Source organism: Triturus cristatus, chromosome 1_2 (genome assembly GCF_964204655.1).
Source record: "Triturus cristatus chromosome 1_2, aTriCri1.1, whole genome shotgun sequence".
Classification (NCBI taxonomy): Eukaryota; Metazoa; Chordata; class Amphibia; order Caudata; family Salamandridae; genus Triturus; species Triturus cristatus.
The window spans coordinates 417,156,588-417,179,006 of NC_140580.1; the positions used below are offsets into that span (position 1 = coordinate 417,156,588).

Sequence of the window (22,419 nt, forward strand, 5' to 3'; positions counted from 1 at the left end):
TGTTCCAATGACTGGCACTGGGAACCCGCAGAAAATGTGTTAAGCCTATAACAATAGTGATAGTAGACCAATCCCAAAGTGGAATTGAAGGCCAGGATGTGCCTCCTACATATGGTTAGTCTACAAACAAAGTAAAGAGTGAGCACTGATTCCTGCAAGATAACAATGTGACAATGGAGGCCATGATATGCTTTGAGTATGAAGTTCATCTCCGTAAACAGTGCTAATTGACTTCATTAGGTCGCACAGTTTAATTGTTTTGTTCATGAGTTGCATCCTGCTCTTGTTCCTCATATGAATGCTTCATTGATACATTTTATTTTAGCTATAGTTTCCTTCCTATATTAATACCTTGTCCACCTCTTTTAGGTTATCTGGTTTCTATGTCATATTGGAATTGTTCGTACCTATGTGTTCCCTGCTCTGTCTGTGTGATGATTGTTTCTTGGAATTCTGCTTTTGCCTTCTATGTTGTCAAGATAAGGGTGCCAGAAGCTCGCCCAATGTCTTTAACCAACATTATTGAGCAATATCTGCATTTTATGCTACTAGCTTCTCCTTGCTTATGATATCCAATTTCCTTTAGATAGTTCTCATTCCCGTTGTACGAGTCTATGAGTGGCCATCACCCTTTTGTGGTCCACGACTCTCTATCTTTCAATACTAACTTTTCTTTTTGATACTTATGATATTTATAGGCCCTACGACATATCCTTAACTTCTTTGTGCGGTCATTCTTGCATCCCCTTTTGTATCTTTCCTAGCCTTCCTCGCTTTCCTCACTCCTTTGCAGGATCTTATTGGGAAGTTCACTCTTTTATTGCTTTTTCTGTTATTCGTATACACCATAATACTGAATTGTATTTAAAATGTCTGATTTACGTGTCATTTCATGGAATGTGAAGGGTCTTCGAAACCCTATTAAAAGACCGAGAATTTGAACTCAGCTTTCCAAATTAAAATGCTATGGGTCTTATTATGAGTTGGCGATTCGAGAGAAGAGAGCTCAGCGGTCCAACTGCTGTATTACAAGTTGAGTGGATCGCCACTGGACCACCCTGACCGCCAGCAGACCATCGATTGCCGGGTTTGAGATTGGGGTACGGCAGCCACCATAGGGCGGTACAAGGGACCTGCACCACCGTCCATATTACGAGTTGCCTGTTCGATGAGCAGACCGTGGTGGTTTGACCGCCTGCTTAAAGGTGGCGGTGATGAAGGAATTCGGTCTAAAATCACCCCTTTCTTGTTCTTCCTGTCAAATTCTGATATGGATCCAATTCTCCAGGTCCCCCCCTTCACAGCAGGATCTTCATGTCGAGGATTACAGCCCTGTTTGCAGCAATCTACATGTGAGTCCTTTTCATACCATATACCCACTGTCAGGACTGCCCATAAATGGGCTGAGCCCCGGGACATCTGCAGTCAAAATGCACAAACAGGCATCAATATATTTGGAAAAGTACTCAGGACCGGTGCAAGATTCCTGCCTTCACACCACTGGCCAGTGGTCAACTCATAATATAGTGGTCTTTGGACAGCCAGCGCCGTGGGCTGCTGGCGTGGGTGGATGTTGTCCTACAGTGTTTGGACCGCCAAACTCGTAACGAGGTCCTAAAATGTTTTGCTTCAGAAAACCAACATAACGGATACAGAAGCCCTTTTATTAAGATGTAATTGGGTCAGATCTGTTTTTCGCTCTATTGCAGCTAATGTTAAAGGAAAAAAACAAGGAAACCCTAGAAGTCTGAAGGGACCAAGGGTGTACTTATGTTTAAAGAGCAACAGTGGTCCCTTACAAGTTAGATTATTAAAATATCACAATTTTCCAATCAAAAAATGGAATTACGAGTGTAGACAATGGACAGATACAAACATTTATTACAATTGAATTAGACGCACAAGGTAATAAACGCAGGGGGTTAGTGAGCAGACTGTGACGAGGTAATAGGTCATCAGCCGGTTTCCTTACCACAGGCAAGTGACTTAAAAAGTGACTTTTCAATTTGTGAAAATGTAAGTAAAAGAGCCACAATCAAATTGACATCTCGTACTCAACAGTTAGATACAATTACAGTATTACAAATCGGCTGATTTCCTATTACCTCGTCACAGTCTGCTCACTCACCCCCTGCGTTTATTACCTTGTGCGTCTAATTCAATTGTAATAAATATTTCTATCTGTCTATTGTCTACACTTATAATTCCATTTTTTGATTGGAAAATTGTGATATTTTACTAATCTAACTTGTATGGGACCACTGTTGCTCTTTAAACTTCTGCAGCTAATAACAAAAATGAAGTTCTCATTTTATTTCATAAAGCTTTTGATGTTGACATTATTCCCTAGCAGTGATGGATACTTCTAGATGTCAAAATTAACAACATCCCTTTCTCTATTTTCAATGTTTAGGGCCCTAATGGCACTGATACTCAGTTTAGGGAAATCACAACTTCCAAATTAATGTCGCTTGCACTCAGCCCTCCATGTTTGAAGCTATTGTTACCAGATTATGGATCCCTTTACCAATTGTGCTTCTAAAACTAAATGTATTCCAGATAAAATCCAAAAGGCTGTTTGCATTGTTTAATCAATGTGTGGATAGTATATATTCCAGATCTCTTAGAATACATGATTTACTCCCCTGTACATCAGACCAGATCGAGGGGAGATTATATCTTTTTAAGTAACAATGCAACCCAATCTGTTATAAGAACTCTGACTGGAGCACTTCAAATCTCTGATCATACTCCAGCGATGGTAGACCCAGAATTGACTACCGCATCGTCATGTTCAAATCGATGGAGATTCAGCAATTATTTCTTGCAAGACTAATTTTATCTCCAAATTTGAAAAATTTACAAAAGAGTTTTTTGATCTCAATACCACCAAAGATTCCAAATTTACCTTCATTTGGGACTCTTTAAAATAACAGCTCAATGTTTCATTTTAAATTGTGTCACATCTAAAAAGAAACTGGCAATTCAGGATTCCCTTCAATTATTTAGACTTATCAAAAATCAGGAACATGAATATTATTCATCTGATCGTAAAGACACTTTCAGGTAAAATTAGAATTTATTAAAAATCCACTAATGATGCTTTTTGCCCACTATTAAAAATTAGCGCCAAATATTATGGTAGTCCTAATAGATCAGGCAAATTGCTGGCCAATCTTTTAAAAATTAAAAAACAAAAATGACTACTATTACTGATACAGATGGTACCAAACTTTACAAAGATGCAGAGATCCTTTATTGCTTTGCAGACTACACAACCCAGAAAATACCCCATCAAAAATATTTTGACTCATTTTTTATTAACATACCTAAAAAGGTACAAACCACGCTCATTTTTGTCCATTTAAAAGTGGACATTTATATTACTGAGATTAAGGGAAGCTATTTTACACCTCTCTACTTATAAAATGGCTCTTTTTCCCTAAATTAAATATGCCTTTAAACCATTTCTGTTCGGAAGCTACTGCTCAAGGTTCCTTTTTAGAGACAATGTTATGATCTATCCCTAAAAATGAGAGATTTATCAGAAAGCAGAAATTATAGACCCATTTCCTTGATCAACTTCAATTTTAAAATATATGATAACATTTTAGCCAGATGACTCAATTATATTATTCGTTCCCTAATTCATTGTGAGTAATCTAGCTTTGTTAAAGAGTGATAATTCTAGAACATTCTTGAATGTAATTGATGACGCCATCAAATCTCTTGATCCTATTGCCCCAATTATATTGGATGGACAGAAAGCATTTCATAGAATTAAAGTGGACTTTCTCTTTAGGGCTCTGCAATGGCATAGGTTTGGTTACAAAAAATTATTACATTTATTCAAATATTATATAGTTTCCATGAAACCTCGGTCTTTGTTAATGACATGCAATCCTCATATTTTCCAGTGATGCGAGGTATCAGACGGAGTTTTCCTTTATCACCTTTATTATTTATTTTGCACTTAATGGAAAAATACATACCACACTGATATATACTGGTTATAAATATAAAGGTTTTAAGATCAAATTTACATCAAATGAAGACGATATATGTCAAATCCAGATGCTTCCATCCCCGTCTTACTAGATTTTCTTAACTCCTATTCCTCGGTTTCCAGTTACAAGTTAAGCATTTAAAAACCGGAAGTAATGCTACTTTATAAGTACATATAGGACTTGTGTGGAAGTCTATAACATTGAAATGCCTCTGTATTTTATACTCCAATTCTGACTCAGCATTACCCTGACAGAGATTAAGCACAAAATTAAGACACTTTTTGGAAAATGCTCACCATTTTTTTCTCTCTTGGTGAGGCCGTCAACGCTATAAAAATGATGATTTTACCCACTGTTACTTTTGTCTTATCAATGCTTCCTGATAAACCTCAGCAAAAATGTTATAAGGTTATCAACACTAGTTTACTTCAATGCTTGTGGAATGCAAAAGAATCTTTAGCTAGATGGTGTTAATTTCCCAAACTTTCAAAACTATCATTCAGCTTTTACACTTAAACAAGAGTGGACATTTACTTGAATACCCATTAATCATCCCTTCACATTCAAAGAATATTCTTACATATTATGTAAGCCTCCATTCTTTTCATCTCCTGTAATTAGCTATTCAGAAATTTTGCAGGACTATTTTACAAAAGTCACAATCAGCATTTTACATTTTCAAGTCCACCCCTGTTTGTTGGTTCATATCTAAAGTTGCACACAATCACAAGATGGCTTGTTATTTTACCTGGTTACTCAAGTGAATACATTAAATATAACATTTAATGGATGGTAGTCACTTTTGTTCTTTTGAAGAATTACAGTGCAAATTTCATCTTCCACATAATTATCGTAGCCAATATAACCTTTTAATTAATGCAATCCAATACACATTTCCAATCTCTTCTGCATCTGATATGCCTCTCTCAAACTCTCCATCCTCTCCCTACGATTTTACTTCCAATGTTACAGCCTCTCATTTTTATAAACAATTAATGGATTGTAGACCTACCAGACAAAAAACATCCATAGAAATGACATGAGAAAAAAACTTAAACATGCTTATACCCTTTATTATGATTCGGCTCAGCTAGCACTACTCAAACTCTTTTTTTAAACTTTTTATAATAGATTCTTCCTGACCCCAAATTTATTGCACAAGATGAAACTCACTCAGGATAGTAGATGCTGGTAATGCAATGCAGATAATAGTGATGTTTAGCATATGTTATTTTTTGTCCCAAGGTAAGAATTTTCTGGACGCAGGTATAGAATAAAATTAATTACATTTGTATAACTTCACTGCCGTTCAGCATCCAACAGATTGTCCTTAGTGGACTACATGTTTCGTGGTCACAAAATCACCCAAAAGGTTGTTTTGTTGATCTTATTGCCATTGCTTTTAAAGTTATTACACCTAACTGGAAAAATGCTAATGATATTTTGTTTAGCAAATGTTGGAATTTGTTGTGTTATATTCATAGGCTGGGCCAGTTCTACTTCTGTTCAGGTATGCATCAAAATAGACTTGTTGTGGTTGCCTTTCACCTCTTTTCTTTCCAAACATGCTTGTTTGAATTCTGACACTATTAAAATCTTTGAGGGGCTGATTCACAGAACTAATCTGAGACAAAATCCTAAACTTACTACTTTCGGTATTCACAGAGGCATTTAGTAGCAGTAAAGTTAGGATTCCTAATTTTACTACTACTAAACTGAGAAAAAATCCTAACTTTACAACTTCCGGTATTCACAAAAGGGATTTAGTAGTAGTAAAGTTAGGATTCCTAACTTTACTACTACTGAATCCCTTTTGTGAATACCAAAAATTATGATCTCTCGCTATGGTTTATTTCATCCCTGTCTTTTTAATGTCCTCTACAAGAAGAAAACTTTCACCTTCGAACATCCAGACAAGCTACTTGACTTCTGAAAAGAAGGTACTGAAGCACAGAATTAAGGTGCAACAAATCTAATAAACACACAGTCCAATAATGTATCAGCAGTAGAGGTGAGCAAAGGTTTTTTTATTCTTCACATTTTCAACCAAGTCTTTGTATTTTGTACAACACATTCATGAAACGGCAGCTGACACGTTTCGTCTACAAGACTTTTTCAGGGCTGTGAGTTGATGTGAAATCATATGTCTGTGTGGTACTCTGCACTCAGAAGAAAGTCAAAAGACTGTGCCACTTCAAGTGTGAGTCCTAATGTGCATTTTAATTCAAATAGATCATGTAAAGTGTACCGCTGCCACCCCAGTATCCAGTGGACATGGATATGTTCCAATGACTGGCACTGGGAACCCGCAGAAAATGTGTTAAGCCTATAACAATAGTGATAGTAGACCAATCCCAAAGTGGAATTGAAGGCCAGGATGTGCCTCCTACACATGGTTAGTCTACAAACAAAGTAAAGAGTGAGCACTGATTCCTGCAAGATAACAATGTGACAATGGAGGCCATGATATGCTTTGAGTATGAAGTTCATCTCCGTAAACAGTGCTAATTGACTTCATTAGGTCGCACAGTTTAATTGTTTTGTTCATGAGTTGCATCCTGCTCTTGTTCCTCATATGAATGCTTCATTGATACATTTTATTTTAGCTATAGTTTCCTTCCTATATTAATACCTTGTCCACCTCTTTTAGGTTATCTGGTTTCTATGTCATATTGGAATTGTTCGTACCTATGTGTTCCCTGCTCTGTCTGTGTGATGATTGTTTCTTGGAATTCTGCTTTTGCCTTCTATGTTGTCAAGATAAGGGTGCCAGAAGCTCGCCCAATGTCTTTAACCAACATTATTGAGCAATATCTGCATTTTATGCTACTAGCTTCTCCTTGCTTATGATATCCAATTTCCTTTAGATAGTTCTCATTCCCGTTGTACGAGTCTATGAGTGGCCATCACCCTTTTGTGGTCCACGACTCTCTATCTTTCAATACTAACTTTTCTTTTTGATACTTATGATATTTATAGGCCCTACGACATATCCTTAACTTCTTTGTGCGGTCATTCTTGCATCCCCTTTTGTATCTTTCCTAGCCTTCCTCGCTTTCCTCACTCCTTTGCAGGATCTTATTGGGAAGTTCACTCTTTTATTGCTTTTTCTGTTATTCGTATACACCATAATACTGAATTGTATTTAAAATGTCTGATTTACGTGTCATTTCATGGAATGTGAAGGGTCTTCGAAACCCTATTAAAAGACCGAGAATTTGAACTCAGCTTTCCAAATTAAAATGCTATGGGTCTTATTATGAGTTGGCGATTCGAGAGAAGAGAGCTCAGCGGTCCAACTGCTGTATTACAAGTTGAGTGGATCGCCACTGGACCACCCTGACCGCCAGCAGACCATCGATTGCCGGGTTTGAGATTGGGGTACGGCAGCCACCATAGGGCGGTACAAGGGACCTGCACCACCGTCCATATTACGAGTTGCCTGTTCGATGAGCAGACCGTGGTGGTTTGACCGCCTGCTTAAAGGTGGCGGTGATGAAGGAATTCGGTCTAAAATCACCCCTTTCTTGTTCTTCCTGTCAAATTCTGATATGGATCCAATTCTCCAGGTCCCCCCCTTCACAGCAGGATCTTCATGTCGAGGATTACAGCCCTGTTTGCAGCAATCTACATGTGAGTCCTTTTCATACCATATACCCACTGTCAGGACTGCCCATAAATGGGCTGAGCCCCGGGACATCTGCAGTCAAAATGCACAAACAGGCATCAATATATTTGGAAAAGTACTCAGGACCGGTGCAAGATTCCTGCCTTCACACCACTGGCCAGTGGTCAACTCATAATATAGTGGTCTTTGGACAGCCAGCGCCGTGGGCTGCTGGCGTGGGTGGATGTTGTCCTACAGTGTTTGGACCGCCAAACTCGTAACGAGGTCCTAAAATGTTTTGCTTCAGAAAACCAACATAACGGATACAGAAGCCCTTTTATTAAGATGTAATTGGGTCAGATCTGTTTTTCGCTCTATTGCAGCTAATGTTAAAGGAAAAAAACAAGGAAACCCTAGAAGTCTGAAGGGACCAAGGGTGTACTTATGTTTAAAGAGCAACAGTGGTCCCTTACAAGTTAGATTATTAAAATATCACAATTTTCCAATCAAAAAATGGAATTACGAGTGTAGACAATGGACAGATACAAACATTTATTACAATTGAATTAGACGCACAAGGTAATAAACGCAGGGGGTTAGTGAGCAGACTGTGACGAGGTAATAGGTCATCAGCCGGTTTCCTTACCACAGGCAAGTGACTTAAAAAGTGACTTTTCAATTTGTGAAAATGTAAGTAAAAGAGCCACAATCAAATTGACATCTCGTACTCAACAGTTAGATACAATTACAGTATTACAAATCGGCTGATTTCCTATTACCTCGTCACAGTCTGCTCACTCACCCCCTGCGTTTATTACCTTGTGCGTCTAATTCAATTGTAATAAATATTTCTATCTGTCTATTGTCTACACTTATAATTCCATTTTTTGATTGGAAAATTGTGATATTTTACTAATCTAACTTGTATGGGACCACTGTTGCTCTTTAAACTTCTGCAGCTAATAACAAAAATGAAGTTCTCATTTTATTTCATAAAGCTTTTGATGTTGACATTATTCCCTAGCAGTGATGGATACTTCTAGATGTCAAAATTAACAACATCCCTTTCTCTATTTTCAATGTTTAGGGCCCTAATGGCACTGATACTCAGTTTAGGGAAATCACAACTTCCAAATTAATGTCGCTTGCACTCAGCCCTCCATGTTTGAAGCTATTGTTACCAGATTATGGATCCCTTTACCAATTGTGCTTCTAAAACTAAATGTATTCCAGATAAAATCCAAAAGGCTGTTTGCATTGTTTAATCAATGTGTGGATAGTATATATTCCAGATCTCTTAGAATACATGATTTACTCCCCTGTACATCAGACCAGATCGAGGGGAGATTATATCTTTTTAAGTAACAATGCAACCCAATCTGTTATAAGAACTCTGACTGGAGCACTTCAAATCTCTGATCATACTCCAGCGATGGTAGACCCAGAATTGACTACCGCATCGTCATGTTCAAATCGATGGAGATTCAGCAATTATTTCTTGCAAGACTAATTTTATCTCCAAATTTGAAAAATTTACAAAAGAGTTTTTTGATCTCAATACCACCAAAGATTCCAAATTTACCTTCATTTGGGACTCTTTAAAATAACAGCTCAATGTTTCATTTTAAATTGTGTCACATCTAAAAAGAAACTGGCAATTCAGGATTCCCTTCAATTATTTAGACTTATCAAAAATCAGGAACATGAATATTATTCATCTGATCGTAAAGACACTTTCAGGTAAAATTAGAATTTATTAAAAATCCACTAATGATGCTTTTTGCCCACTATTAAAAATTAGCGCCAAATATTATGGTAGTCCTAATAGATCAGGCAAATTGCTGGCCAATCTTTTAAAAATTAAAAAACAAAAATGACTACTATTACTGATACAGATGGTACCAAACTTTACAAAGATGCAGAGATCCTTTATTGCTTTGCAGACTACACAACCCAGAAAATACCCCATCAAAAATATTTTGACTCATTTTTTATTAACATACCTAAAAAGGTACAAACCACGCTCATTTTTGTCCATTTAAAAGTGGACATTTATATTACTGAGATTAAGGGAAGCTATTTTACACCTCTCTACTTATAAAATGGCTCTTTTTCCCTAAATTAAATATGCCTTTAAACCATTTCTGTTCGGAAGCTACTGCTCAAGGTTCCTTTTTAGAGACAATGTTATGATCTATCCCTAAAAATGAGAGATTTATCAGAAAGCAGAAATTATAGACCCATTTCCTTGATCAACTTCAATTTTAAAATATATGATAACATTTTAGCCAGATGACTCAATTATATTATTCGTTCCCTAATTCATTGTGAGTAATCTAGCTTTGTTAAAGAGTGATAATTCTAGAACATTCTTGAATGTAATTGATGACGCCATCAAATCTCTTGATCCTATTGCCCCAATTATATTGGATGGACAGAAAGCATTTCATAGAATTAAAGTGGACTTTCTCTTTAGGGCTCTGCAATGGCATAGGTTTGGTTACAAAAAATTATTACATTTATTCAAATATTATATAGTTTCCATGAAACCTCGGTCTTTGTTAATGACATGCAATCCTCATATTTTCCAGTGATGCGAGGTATCAGACGGAGTTTTCCTTTATCACCTTTATTATTTATTTTGCACTTAATGGAAAAATACATACCACACTGATATATACTGGTTATAAATATAAAGGTTTTAAGATCAAATTTACATCAAATGAAGACGATATATGTCAAATCCAGATGCTTCCATCCCCGTCTTACTAGATTTTCTTAACTCCTATTCCTCGGTTTCCAGTTACAAGTTAAGCATTTAAAAACCGGAAGTAATGCTACTTTATAAGTACATATAGGACTTGTGTGGAAGTCTATAACATTGAAATGCCTCTGTATTTTATACTCCAATTCTGACTCAGCATTACCCTGACAGAGATTAAGCACAAAATTAAGACACTTTTTGGAAAATGCTCACCATTTTTTTCTCTCTTGGTGAGGCCGTCAACGCTATAAAAATGATGATTTTACCCACTGTTACTTTTGTCTTATCAATGCTTCCTGATAAACCTCAGCAAAAATGTTATAAGGTTATCAACACTAGTTTACTTCAATGCTTGTGGAATGCAAAAGAATCTTTAGCTAGATGGTGTTAATTTCCCAAACTTTCAAAACTATCATTCAGCTTTTACACTTAAACAAGAGTGGACATTTACTTGAATACCCATTAATCATCCCTTCACATTCAAAGAATATTCTTACATATTATGTAAGCCTCCATTCTTTTCATCTCCTGTAATTAGCTATTCAGAAATTTTGCAGGACTATTTTACAAAAGTCACAATCAGCATTTTACATTTTCAAGTCCACCCCTGTTTGTTGGTTCATATCTAAAGTTGCACACAATCACAAGATGGCTTGTTATTTTACCTGGTTACTCAAGTGAATACATTAAATATAACATTTAATGGATGGTAGTCACTTTTGTTCTTTTGAAGAATTACAGTGCAAATTTCATCTTCCACATAATTATCGTAGCCAATATAACCTTTTAATTAATGCAATCCAATACACATTTCCAATCTCTTCTGCATCTGATATGCCTCTCTCAAACTCTCCATCCTCTCCCTACGATTTTACTTCCAATGTTACAGCCTCTCATTTTTATAAACAATTAATGGATTGTAGACCTACCAGACAAAAAACATCCATAGAAATGACATGAGAAAAAAACTTAAACATGCTTATACCCTTTATTATGATTCGGCTCAGCTAGCACTACTCAAACTCTTTTTTTAAACTTTTTATAATAGATTCTTCCTGACCCCAAATTTATTGCACAAGATGAAACTCACTCAGGATAGTAGATGCTGGTAATGCAATGCAGATAATAGTGATGTTTAGCATATGTTATTTTTTGTCCCAAGGTAAGAATTTTCTGGACGCAGGTATAGAATAAAATTAATTACATTTGTATAACTTCACTGCCGTTCAGCATCCAACAGATTGTCCTTAGTGGACTACATGTTTCGTGGTCACAAAATCACCCAAAAGGTTGTTTTGTTGATCTTATTGCCATTGCTTTTAAAGTTATTACACCTAACTGGAAAAATGCTAATGATATTTTGTTTAGCAAATGTTGGAATTTGTTGTGTTATATTCATAGGCTGGGCCAGTTCTACTTCTGTTCAGGTATGCATCAAAATAGACTTGTTGTGGTTGCCTTTCACCTCTTTTCTTTCCAAACATGCTTGTTTGAATTCTGACACTATTAAAATCTTTGAGGGGCTGATTCACAGAACTAATCTGAGACAAAATCCTAAACTTACTACTTTCGGTATTCACAGAGGCATTTAGTAGCAGTAAAGTTAGGATTCCTAATTTTACTACTACTAAACTGAGAAAAAATCCTAACTTTACAACTTCCGGTATTCACAAAAGGGATTTAGTAGTAGTAAAGTTAGGATTCCTAACTTTACTACTACTGAATCCCTTTTGTGAATACCAAAAGTCACAATCATGATTTAGAGCTCTGAGATGGTGGTCTGTTGGTTATGCCTATTTTTTTATTAGTTTTAAAGGATGCTTACTGCTGCCTCTAATGTTGAAGCATAATAAGTAAAAGGTGTTAACACTGGTACAAACTCCTTAGCAGCAACATGCTGAATCTTGAAAGCTCTTGTTAAAGTCTGTAATGGGTGGAACTAACCTCTGATCTTTCAGGTTTTCCACAGTGACATGCAGAACCAACTTAAAAATCATAAACGTTTCGCAGGCAGTTGAAGAAACAGCCACTGCATATCATTTTCTCTATTCAGGTAATAAAGGAACAGGGTGTGGGACTGTATTAGATTAATAGTATATTAATGGCACTCTCTTCATCAAGTAGCCATGTTCCAATTCTAAACTACCTATTCTAAAATCTGTCTTCTCATGGGTTCAGTGTAGTTTACCACATCGCTACTGAGGCAGATGCTCCTCAGACGGATACTTTCTATTCATGATCTTTCTTTGTGGCCGTAGGCCTCACATTGGAGAACACAACTAACATTTCTGTCCTACCCCAAGGGCTCTCTAGGAATTACTGGAGTAAAGCATCTAGCACCTTATATTTTGTGTATTTCTAATTGAATAATGAAAAGTATGCCATGGGCAGCAAGCAAACAGAAGCCAACTGGCTGTAGGAAATACATATGTTTTAACAGATCTGCTTTCAATAATTCAACTAAATTAAGATAATTATTATATTTAGTATATGTAGTGTACAATGACATGTAGGCTTCTTGATGCTAAGACACAATCTTTGAAATATTTAACTTTGGGAGCATCATTTACTGAGGCCCTTCTCCTCACTGCTATTTTTCAAACTCTTTCTTCCTTGCAAATGTTATCTTTGTTGCGCAGTTGCACATACTATGACTGTCCAGGCAGCTCTAGAGGGGCATGGGCTTTGTATCCAAGCTGTATGTGTGTGTCCTTTGCCTCATATCAGAAACATAAACCAAAATACCTGCCTCAGATAAACTGTGCAAAGGGAAATTCTGTGGGAAAACTGGAGATGATGCGAATAGCATGTAATTATTCAGAGCAGTTATATTGGTTAAAGGGTCTCTCAATTTTCAGTGAAAGACATATACTTTATGAAATGTTTAACACTTGGGAAAATCAATAAATTTAAAGCACAGAGATGGTTGGAATACACTTGCCTTTTAAATTATTTATAGGTAACCACATACTGAATGTTCCTTCATGTCACAACTGAAGTGACAATCTGCGTTAACAACACATAATTGAGAAAATTTGGCACTGCCAGCCTATCAGACATATTGACTGAGCACCTTGATAACGGTGATCATGCAACAATGCCTCAAATTTGGCTTTGTCTTAGAGACAAGATTTTGATGCAAAGTTAAGCTTTTTAATTCAGTAGAAAAGCACAACACAAATGGGAGTGCATAGGAATAGGGACGAGGAGCTAGGAAAGCACACAGTAGGTAGCAAACTACTCTGAGAATAGACACCAGAGTTGAACAGTTGGAGGTAAGCCCCATTGTTTTGTTTTTCTCAGAATGTGAACTGAGACTGAACTTGATGTTTCTTTAAAGGTTCTTTACAGGAGGCTTCCATTTGTCACTACCAATTTTGTATTATAGAAACTGAGATTCAATTCTTTAGTTGTATGGCAAGTTACAAATAAACTAGTTAATCTGCAGACTTATATTGCAGTCCTGGTTGGGGAGCTAACTGACACTACAATAATGGACATCGATATTTTAATACATAATGTGCGTTTGTCATTGTGTGAGTGGAAGGAGGTGCATCTACCCTTTGAGAGTAAGAAATTGATTTGGTCTTATGAAAAATGAACCTCTGAATACTTGAAATAATAAGTTGAAATATATTGTGTGATATAATATGTACTAAACATATTAAAACCATTTTACTGGCAAATTGGATTTGGTTGTGATAAATGATAACTTGATGTATGATGACATGTCTGCCACCAATGAAATGAAAGAGAATGCTATACGGTCCTTTCTGGTATTCTGGCTATGTTAGAATTTAAGATTATTATGAAACCACTAAGCGGATTAATAGATGGTTACTGAATAAGTCAATTAATTTTTTTACATTTTATTTCGCAACCATGATATATGTAGTTCTCAACACTTATGTCACCCATCTTTCAGACAAACTGGATTATTACAGGGAACTTCCAAGGATCTAATACATTTTCTTAATTATGAAATTGAGCATTTTTTTAACAAAACAACAGTATTCCACAAAACAGACAAAAGTCAATCAAATAATCCCAAATGGTCTTCTGAGGGAATCCTGCTGCTAATCTGTTACCTTAGTTGTAAAAAGCATTGATACTTTTATTTCATGTACTAAAGATGTGACGCTTATTAATTCATTCTACAAACAAGTTTGTAAGGTTTACCTATTCATACAGTGGTGACTGGTTGTAAAGAGCTAAGGGCAACAAGGTTGTCTGGCCTCACTTGGGGCAGCATGTCAGCCCCCCTTTAGTGCTTGGGTAGGCCTTTAAGGCTGGGCAGCTCCTGATGGAGCTACGCTAGGTTGATGTCTCATTGCTGTTCAGGAAGAGACTTAAAACTTGTCTCTTTGTGCAAATCTAACTGCCACCCGCCCGACCTCTCTGTGTTTAACCCAGTACACTCTTGGGAGTAGCTGTGAACATTAAGAATTACCTATCATATCATATAATTGTACCTGCAGCCTTTTCCATCTTCATCTGCAGTTGTGCCAGTTGTGGATCTGCGTGCTGTAAAATTGGAACTGGTGTTTCCAGACCTGGTAATTCCATATCCAGAAACACCAGATATGTTTTAATGAGGGCCTTAGAAGTGAGTATTATTCATTATGCATGCAACCTCTGTTAAATTGAATCATTCTAAAATAGAACATATTTATTCCACTCTTAATGGTAATAGAACAAGTTTAGTTTTTGGGTGACATTCAGGGGTATGGGTCAAAATTTGAGTAATTAATTCAGATAGAGCTTTAGATGTTCAACTTAATTTGCCTAAACATTTAAGAACAACACAATGTGATCCACATATATCTTAATTTTAAACCCCACTTAGAAACAAAGCCTTTTTGCATAGAATGATGCTAAATTGAAACCATAGGAGAATTTGAATTGGCAAACAATTGAGTGATGATGACTATATAAATCTCAAACTAACTTAGTTAACTGGGAGTGAAATAGACAACACAAGCTCTGAGTTTTACCAAATCGAAAGCTTTCACATTATTAAGGAAAACTATGGCATTTGATATCCACTCTGTGTCAGTTAATTCTTAGTATCCTAGTTAAATATTGTGCATTTGTACAACAATGCCTCTCTCATAGAAAACCAATCTCTTCTTGACCTAATGATTTATGCCAAGCCATGGACAAGTGTTCTGACACAATATTTACATTGACCTTGCTGTCTACAATTGTTATTGACCTTGCAAATGTATTCTACCTTGTGGGTTTATTGAGATTTAGCAGATTTTTCGACATTGCACAGCAGGACAAACACCGACCCACTCTAGTTGGTGTTTTCCCCATGGTGATTGTTGTTTTTTATAGGGGTGCAACCCCATGCCACCGCTGCCCTGCCCACTTTGCCAACAGGCCTTTTGATGCCTACAACTGCAGCATTGTTTAATTGAGCATTGCAGTGCAGGCGGTGAAATGTCTGTCACATAATTAACACAACACAAAGTCTGCATACCTACATAGCATACTAATTAGGGTGTCCATATGAAATGTCTCAGAGTATTTACTATTCATACCACCTATCTGATATATTATCTTCAACCGCAGAACAAGGGGATGGGTGAAACTGCTACCCTGTCTAATTGCTTGGAGGTCTTTGATGTCACAAAAGGTCTCTCACCTTTGGTAGAGAGAGAAGAAGTGCCGTTTTAATTCCACATGGAGAAATCCAAATTCAGTTTGCATGATAAAACATCATTGTATCTAAGTATGTGGTATTCTCAATAATGTATAATATGAAACAAAAACACTTCTCAATAGCAGGAGAATTTGTAATGAAGGTTTTAGGTGTCGGTCTGTAATGTATTGCACCATTTTTTTCAATTACCATTATGATTTGTTTTCTGGACTATTGTTCAATGAAGTGCTGTAACAAAAATAATGTTATGATATCATGCCTTTTCCATTATATATCCAAAGCGTTTCATAATCATAAAAAGGATATATTCACAGTTCGATGCTAGCAGAGTTTTAGCATTCAGGATCCAACATTGCTATCCAACCATTCAAACAGTTCTACAAATTCTGAAAAATACGCTGCATCATCAGCTAACAAAAGTTTTCTTCATTATGCAGAAATATGGCTAGCAGTCGTAACCTCCTAACATTGCCCTACCAATGCAACTACTTACAAATGCAAAGGATCAACAACCATTAGAATGATGAGAGGTTGCCCATGTGCTAAGCAAAACCATTATGATTTAAGTAAGACTCATCAAGCAAAACAAGACATTATCCACTCTTTTGGGAAGGGACTTCATTCAACACAGAAGGCCTCATTACAAATGCCCCATAGCACACCAGGCTGCTGGTAACCGGTATTACTGGCATCATCTCAGATTAAAAATGAAATAGGAAAACACACTACCAATTAACCTATACATTTTCACAAGGTAAATGGTGCCAAAAACTGCATGGATCAAATGAGTAGAAAGGGTGAGGGAAACTCACAGGAATCAGTTTTGAAATACCAATGTTTGCAATTATTCCTCATTACAGCCTTTACAGGTTTTTAATAGGCAAAACTCTCACACATCAGAATCACTGATCCCTCTGATATTGAAAATTCATGTGTGCAGATATTTTATCCTGGTTACTGAGCCTCTTTTAAGTGTTTTTAATAACTAAACAGAGGAAACTCAATATAAGGCATCAGACATTCCCTGGGTTGTGATTTCTCTTGATTACTGACTGGAGACTAAGATGGAAAAAATCAATGCATTGAACTGTAAATTATAACGTTAAGCTTCATTTCTAAAGATTACTGCCATTTATATGTTTAAGAGATAAGCATCTTCCACTCATAGTCATCACTTGAAATATATGTAATAATTAGGCGCAACATGCACATCTGTATTGGGATGATCCATAGTCTAAATAATACTTTGTTTTAGGTAGTTTTGGCTTTCTATACATCAGTACACAGTGTCATATGATATATTTATCCCATAGTGCTTAAATATGTTTCAAGCTTCACATTCTATAGTTATTTACCAATATACTTATGTTTGACAACCATTGTGCATATGCAATTACCACTTTCATCAATAACCCTTATAAGGCATGCAATTTGTTTTAGAAATTACAGGCTAGGGAGAAGAATTAAGATGAAAACGTATAGTACTGATATATATATGTATGAGGAGCACACTTACAGGAACACTGAGTTCAGGTATGATGGCACTGTAGATAAGAGGCCGACAGTCGCGAGTGTTATTCACAAGCACGCAAGGTAGGAACATTGGCCCTAGATCATCTCCATCAAGCACATCAACTGTGAGAGTGGCTGTACTTGTTCTTCTTTCATTTGGATTCTGTGCTCGATCCTGGGCAAAAGACAATTCAAAAAATTATTCTTCATAGAAATTTTCTAATTAAATCCAAAACTTTGTTACAATACACTAGTAAAGATTTTATTTGAAATTAGAAGTTTTAAAGGAAGTTAAAATTATTAGTTGTGGAATTTGACTACATTCTTCATAGTGTAGAACCTAACTTTTTCACAAAAATGTAGCTTTTACTAATGCTACACTAGGATTATTTCTGTACAACTATTCAAGCTTTTGTGATGCTTTTGATCACAAGATTCCAATTTTTTCACCATCGGTTCGTGCGTTTAAATAATCTCACATAGTTTTTCCTCATTACTTTTGACTGCCAAATATTGACAAGAATGTAGTGTATGTGTGAATGTGCAAAATGTTTATGGCAAAATGGTACACCCATCCAGTTTCTGTACACCACACTATGAATGTTGCTAACATAGGGTATCCTGCACACATCCGTGTTCACAGTGTATATAACAATTTTCTGCTCATACCAAGACTACTACACTGTTGTTTTAAGTCTAAGGAAAACAGATAAATATTCAAGATATATGTGGCCCAATAATCAAGGTCTACCTAAGATTATGGATGATAAAATATATACATGGCTATTTGGAATGGTATCGATACAACCTCTTTCCACCAAACCTTTTAAACTTTCTCAACTTCATCTAAATAAGGGCCCGAATATAAGTTTCGGCGGTCCTGGAGCAGGCGGCGAAACACCCCTCCACTCTGCTCTAGGACTGCTGACACTCACCGTTGCCCACCTGCCAGATTACAAGTAATTTTATGGTCTGGTGGGTGGGCGGCATGGCGGTCCCATGGTGGTGCTGCTTAAAAGCTGATTGTGATCCTTAAACAGCACTGATGCAAGACCACCACTGCATGCTCCTGCATGCAAAGGAATGCACCATGTCATGTGTTCCTTCATGTGCAGGAACTGGGGGTGCAAATCTATAAGGCTGACAAAACTTGTGCCCCCTTACATTTACCCCCAAGCACAGGGGCAAGAGGGGGTCCTGTAGTATATATATATATATAGATAAATAGATATATATATATAGAGAGAGAGAGATATAGATATGTACCTACCGCCAAAGTCCCCAGGGAACATGGAGCACTCTCAGGTTCACACACATCAAATGTATTGATCAAATTTCACAGGCAGACGCGTTTCAACATCAACATGACTTTTTCAAAGCCATTACAGGTGAGTGGTTTACAATTGTCAGTTTTTATATCCATCTATCACTCCCATTAGTTAACTGTCCTTCAGTAGGTATGTTACAGCCGCATTGTGCTCAAGTCCACAATACACTTCAGTAAAGTACATCCAGATTTTAATCAGTGCTTGATAAAACTGCCTGTGAAATGTGATCAATAAATTGGGACTAGTGGTATTTCGTGCTAAGTCTTTTAGGTTAGCAAATTCCACATTGACCCATTGTTTTGCCGTTTGAGTTCAGTTATTACTTTGGTCTCACTTTGGATGTCTTGAGGGAGGTGACTTTTGATCAGTAAGTTTTGTTGAAGGGCCTGATTTAGATATGGTCTGACAGGTTACAATATCACAACATGGACGGACATCCCATCTGCTAAAATCTAAATCCCAGAGGATATTATGGGATTTATGCTTTGGCAGACTGGATATCCATCTCTGCTGTGACAGAGTAACCCATCCTTCAATATCTAAATCAGGCCATAGGTTGATTGAGAATTGATGTATTGCTCTAGAGGGATCAGCAATGCAATAATAAATAACAATCAATATAAAATGTACTTAGAAATCTCTGTGGTATGTGTATTTACAGTTAAACTATTTTCCCCAAAAACATTTTAAAAACATTTCAAGAGGACTATAACATAATTGCGCTTTTCAAGGTGACTTTATACAATTAATACATTAATGTTATACTTAAGATTCATTGGTTTTCAATACCATCCGCATGGAATAATTAGTTCTAGACAGTTAATTAGTACAAGATGCAGATCTTGTTTTCCTCCTGGACAGAGGAAGCAACTATAGGGGCCACGGGTTTGTTCTGTCCATTTGGATGTTGGTGCTTTAAGCACCAAATTACCTAGTCTCAATGCTACTGTCAGTCTTCTAACACTGATCAAGAAAATAAAGAGAGCTATGACTGGGCCTGGTTGAAAAACACTTTATCAGGATATTGTAGATGTGTTTTTAGATTTGCACAATGCACACCATCAACTGAATAGCTTCATAGAGGGATACATTCATTGAAAAATAACCGTAGCCGATCTGAAGACCAGAGTGGAAGTAGTTCAATTGTACAGCCAAGCTTATTAAGGGCATATTGAAGGCTAAATGAAAAGAAACCTTTGCTATTAGTGAATCTAAACAGTTCTTGATCTAGAAATGTTCTGAAGGTTCCCTTTGTGGCATGAATTATACAATAGCCTGATCAGACTATTTTTGCAATTACCTATACCTAAGTACTAGAGTCTTCAAGGCTTAGTTCATCCATCAGTTTCATTCTGACTTGAAATCGGTTGTTTCAATGTAGGATTTGACTTTGTAAATATAGAGCCTGATTAGGAAGTCTTTTGTTTTCATAATCCCCTGTTTACGCAATATCAGAATTATGAGTTAAGTGTTATTTAATGCATCCACTAATCAAATGCTTTAAATAACTCAACCTTTATAAAAAATTCCACAGGTCGAACTTGATGAAATTTAACGGGGGAAAATCATATTGTAATTGCCTTATCATTCAGAATGTGGTCAAGTACACACCAAAATCCACGTTATTCTCCAGACACGTGTTATAGGTTCTATTTATCAGACCAGATGAATTGCAAACAATGTAGTATCATTATTTGCCAGGTGCAATAAATAGCACCCATGCTTGTAATCAGGCCCATAGGGTCTACTTAACTTAAGGAACAGTAAGGGGCTCATTCCAATGTCGGTGGGATTGCCACTGACAAGCCATCGGTGGCAGTCCCACTGACATCTATGCCATTGGTCCCACTGCCAGATCACGATTCTGGCCGTCAGAGCGAGTTAGGCGGGAAAAAAGACTGCTGCCTCTGACAGGCTCAAGGAGCCCGTTGGGGTGGCAGTCAGATTCCTATTCCCTACTATGGGGTGGTGCCTGTGCAGGCAACGCCATAGTGATTAGGATATCCCTTTCCACCTGCCTGTTGATGACGGTCCCACCACCATGAACAGGCAGCCAGAAAGGGACTTTGGGGGCACCTAGCAGGACCCCTGTCCCCCATGGGCCTCCGCTATGGGGCCAGGGGGTCTCATGTGGTGCCCCTCAAACATCCATGCACCGTGGTGCCAGGCACCACATGGTGTGTGGCATACAGTGCATGGATGTTTGCAGACATACCCTTTCCATTGTGGCTTGTGCTGCGGCCCTTTTACAGGCCACACCACAAGCCGCAATAGAAAAGGGCATGTTTCAGACCACCTACAGGGCGGTAGCATGTCAGGTGGAACTACTAGTCGGGCGGTTATCATCCCACAATGATGGTGGTCTGATGCTTGTCTGACCGCCATTGTAAATGGCCCAAAAAGTTCCAGATACACCCAGATTTTTTTATATTTGGTAGGAGAGGAGAGATCGGTGATTGATGTTACCAGAGTTGTGGTGTGCTTTCATATATAATGTTTCAATGCCATGGGTAAATATTATCTTTAAAAGCTTGCCCATCTGTCTTATTTGGAACACTTGCCATGATGAAAACACAAAGTACTGATATTTTCCATTAGCTATGCAACTGATTTAGAAATCCAACTCCATCATTGAATTGGATTCTTAAAACCTTTTAAAAATAGTTGTTTATTTATTTTCCTATCCAATCCCATTTCAGAGATGCAATATTAGGACCTATTTACAAATTGTACTTATTTTAATACATTTTGTAGTATTCCAAAATGTACTACAAAGTGTTAGTCTTGCCTATATTAATATGTGCAGATTTCCGTACATATAAATATGGATTTTAGCACTAAATATGGGCGGGACACAGGGGAGTGAGCTGGAAAAGGGACAGACATACCACTAAAGAGGATGGGATTATGGAGTAGTAAGAGGAGTTTAGGGAAGGCGATGAAGGAGTTTAGGGAGGGACATCCCCCCTCCACACAAAATTAAGCCCAGTGCATTAATCTAGGGGTGGAGACATGTACCTTTCATTTTTGGAACAAGCTTGCACTGCCACTGTAGTGAATGGAACAATGGTGTTTCAGTCCATTATTAACATTAAACGTACTGGCCCTGATGGACTTTACACCATAAACTAGGGACTTATAGGTAAGTTGAATGTTAGAGTTCAGAATTTCTTAATTTTAAAAAGCTGAAAGAAGGAGCTAATGCACTTTATCCCTGGTTAGCAGAGGTAAAGTTCTACAGTCAGCAAAACAATGTAGGGTGCAGAAAAATATGATCAATCAGGAATGACCACAATGAAAAGGCAGATTTCCTACACCCTTAAATTGGGAACTCTAAATGCAGTACATCCATGTGACCTAACCAAACTATTTATATCAATGGAATACACAGAGGCTACCGAGTTATGGTCAGAAAGAGGTTGTTTGACATTGAATGGATTATTTTAAGATGTAGGACTAAAAAAAAAAAAATCATTTTTTCCGATTGGTGGTTATTGGACATATAAAGTGTCTGTTTACTTTTGTCAAAGCGT

The 22,419-nt window shown here is 37.1% G+C and overlaps 1 protein-coding gene across 1 annotated transcript in view; it reads right to left on the reverse strand.

The window, feature by feature from the left end:
* The window catches only part of PCDH15 (protocadherin related 15), a 2,378,624-nt gene that overhangs the window by 1,570,375 nt on the left and 785,830 nt on the right, over positions 1 to 22,419 (reverse strand). The window contains exon 8 of the mRNA XM_085614969.1: positions 17,563 to 17,733. Coding sequence (XP_085471095.1) covers positions 17,563 to 17,733 — 171 coding nt within the window. The remainder of the gene's footprint in view (positions 1 to 17,562; positions 17,734 to 22,419) is intronic.